Source organism: Phanerochaete carnosa, assembly GCF_000300595.1.
Source record: "Phanerochaete carnosa HHB-10118-sp unplaced genomic scaffold PHACAscaffold_640, whole genome shotgun sequence".
Lineage (NCBI taxonomy): Eukaryota > Fungi > Basidiomycota > Agaricomycetes > Polyporales > Phanerochaetaceae > Phanerochaete > Phanerochaete carnosa.
This window is the reverse complement of record NW_006768267.1, coordinates 1-2,825: the sequence shown is the minus strand read 5'-3', so window position 1 is coordinate 2,825 and position 2,825 is coordinate 1. Positions and strand designations below refer to the sequence as shown.

At 49.4% G+C, this 2,825-nt stretch overlaps 1 protein-coding gene across 1 annotated transcript; it reads left to right on the top strand.

Moving 5' to 3' along the window:
- Positions 1-1,853: 1,853 nt before the first annotated feature.
- PHACADRAFT_266387 (uncharacterized protein) lies at positions 1,854-2,825 on the top strand (the record flags this gene model as incomplete). Its single annotated transcript, XM_007402998.1, has 2 exons — positions 1,854-1,949; positions 2,015-2,825. A coding segment is annotated over exon 2 (316 nt), but the record flags the coding sequence as incomplete, so codon positions are not given.

The window sequence follows — 2,825 nt, the reverse complement described above, 5'->3', positions numbered from 1 at the left end:
TTCCTTAAGCTACGGTACAAATCAGGTTGTGCTACAGCTCAAGGAGTAGCTTCCTGATTGATATGTCCTTTGGTTCAGCAGCACCTACACTACTCTGACAGGTATGTCACCATATATTCTGTGGTAGTCACAGCTGACGATTATCTAGATGTGTAATCATATGTAGCTGGCATGTCGGGTGATAGGTGTCACTCATGTAAGCTCATAAGTCTGCTGTTGTGTTTTAAGGGCTCACACTTTTAGCTTTGTGCAGGGTATCCATGCAAGTCTCAGCAAGTCATGACAGATGTGAAGAGTACTAAGCACGGTGTCTGTCTGGAAGATTAGCATGTACTGTAGTGTAGTAATAGTCCCTAGAGCTTTGTATCTTCCCTAGTTTTGTCAGGAATATATTGCTTTTTATTGTCAAATTTTCATGCAAATAGAGCGAAAATTCAATGAAAAATGTGTAATTTATTCAAACGGGTACTGCCGACGTATTCAAACCCCGCTGCAGAACACCTCGGGAATATGGAAAGACCAGCCCGTTACCCAATCTCGTTAGCTAACCGTTAGAGCTTGCCTAACGGTGCACTGATGTTATTTACTTATCTTTCTGACAGTTAGGTAACGAGGAGACGCGCGTCACGTACCGCGCAGTGAACTGTTCGGTAACGGCATCAACTCATTTATACCTCACGGCGCGCCGGCGGTGTAGGTGACAGCTTCGTCTTCACCGCAGGATTTGCGAGCCTAGAGAATACGAGACTGGGCAAGATGATGAGGCCGTACGTATGTCGGGCCCGAGGCTGAACTTTGTGAGCGAATAATAGCACAATCAAGGCGTTAGTGTGGCGTGTCACAAAGAGACCGTCTCCACAGATGTGCGAGCACATGAGGGCGAATACCATTGTGGAGTGCCGACAAGTTCCACCTTGAGAGGGCGTACTAGGCAGGTAGAGTATTAGGGAAGCGTGGTAGTGCACGGCTACTTGGAAACGGCCCTGTTTTCTGGGTCACTTGTGGATTTCTACAACAAGCATGTGATTGCCCCAGACATCGAGAAGAGTAAGATGTTTTGACTGAGAAAAGTAAAGGGACGCTGCAGAAAGCGATCCGTGCTCGCGTTAGCGATTGGATTCTATAAGCGGAGATAAGCAACACTGTTGATGTGCTGCGCGGTAGACTTACGGCAAGTATTCGCCCTTCTCTCTAGTCGTAAACCCAGATATCGGTGCGAGCATCTGTACCATCGTATATGAAGACACCAATGAGATTATCACATACTATAAGGCGCTCGGGCTCCCATGTACTATGGCTTGTAAATGGAGTGTTAGGGTAACATGGGCGATGCGGCCTCTGGATGAGACTCCCCCACCGTGCACGAGCAGCATGACACGTCAATTCTGTTGGCGCTGCGATAGCTGTTCCTACTGGGATATTACTCCGAACAATCAGCAGCCAAAAAAAAGGTACATCGGAGCAATAAAAGCAAGTCTTAATTAAGGCTAGTACTGAAGGTCAAAGCACCATACGACCGAGGACGCAGGGTATCTACGACTGTCCATTGCCTTGTCTGAGAGGTCGAAGTTAGGAGTATGGCGGTCATTTGACCTGCCCGCAATGAAGCATTCACGAATGGGGTCCGCGACGGCAGTGCCGCAACGACAACCCGTAACTTACAGGCCTTAATTATTCTTACTTACCGTAGCTTACATATTAGACGTCCATATATGAAATAAGGACTTACATCCTTTACTTGCAGCCTTATGCCCGCTGTTCACTAGTGCATCGCTTGGCTTCCGCAACACTACTACAAACCACCACCTTCCCGACGTAAGTAGGGATAGTTGACCAGCCAACTTCGGCCTCCTGCAGCAGCATGCCATACAAAAAAGCGAAAGAAAAGAAGGTGAAGAGCCAAGCCTCACGCCTAAACTCGGGGCTTGTTTCTCTGGCGGACCTGGAAGGTACGGCGCGTAATGGGGAACGTTTTGACGGGACATGCTGAGTTCTGCTTGCTTGTCCTTCACAGACATACGGAAAATCCCAAATCTGAGGAGGTCGTCCGCACAATACCTGCTCCCAAAGTCTTACGTGGAGATGTTGTCCCGACATCCGGAGACTGTGCAGGCCTACGTTCGCCGCGGAACCAGGACATCTGTCTCCCCCCGTACTCTGATTGAGAACCTGGATCGCCTTTGTATTGAGCTCAATGAAGGTAGGATCTCCCCATTTGTATTACCTGCACCTTGTACACTAAAGCCTGCTAGACACGCCGCCTGCACTATCCGGCCCTCAGGACCCAGACGACATCGAGATTTCTCCGCAAGGCGATGGTTGCAATACAGTGTCCGATACCGGCACTACCGAACAGGATCTCATTTGTCCCGCCTCTATGTCAGATCTCTCTTCCGGTAGTCTAGGATTGGACGCTCCTTCGCTTTCACGTCGTCGTCAGGCCACCAACAAACCGACGTTAGACTGCCATTTACCGCTTCCGCCCACTCCAGCCTTTGATAATCCCAAATTGCCTGTCGTCGCCGCTAACGTTTCCGATTTCCCTCTCGTCAACAAGCGTGGTAGAGCGCCGGTGGCGAAACTTGCGATCGACGATGCCCTCTCTTCTAGAAATGATGATATGCCCATTACACCTGCCGACCAAATAGCCCACGCAAAGCACACTCCTCCCAACGCACCTCGTCAAACCGTGAATAGAGTCCGCCACGCTTCACTGCTGACTTCTCCGTTATCCAGCAACGTTCAAGACGATAGCAGGGATATCACTTCGCCATACCCGTTTACTCCTTTGAATGACAAGTCAATCCATTCCCCAAAGGTAGCAA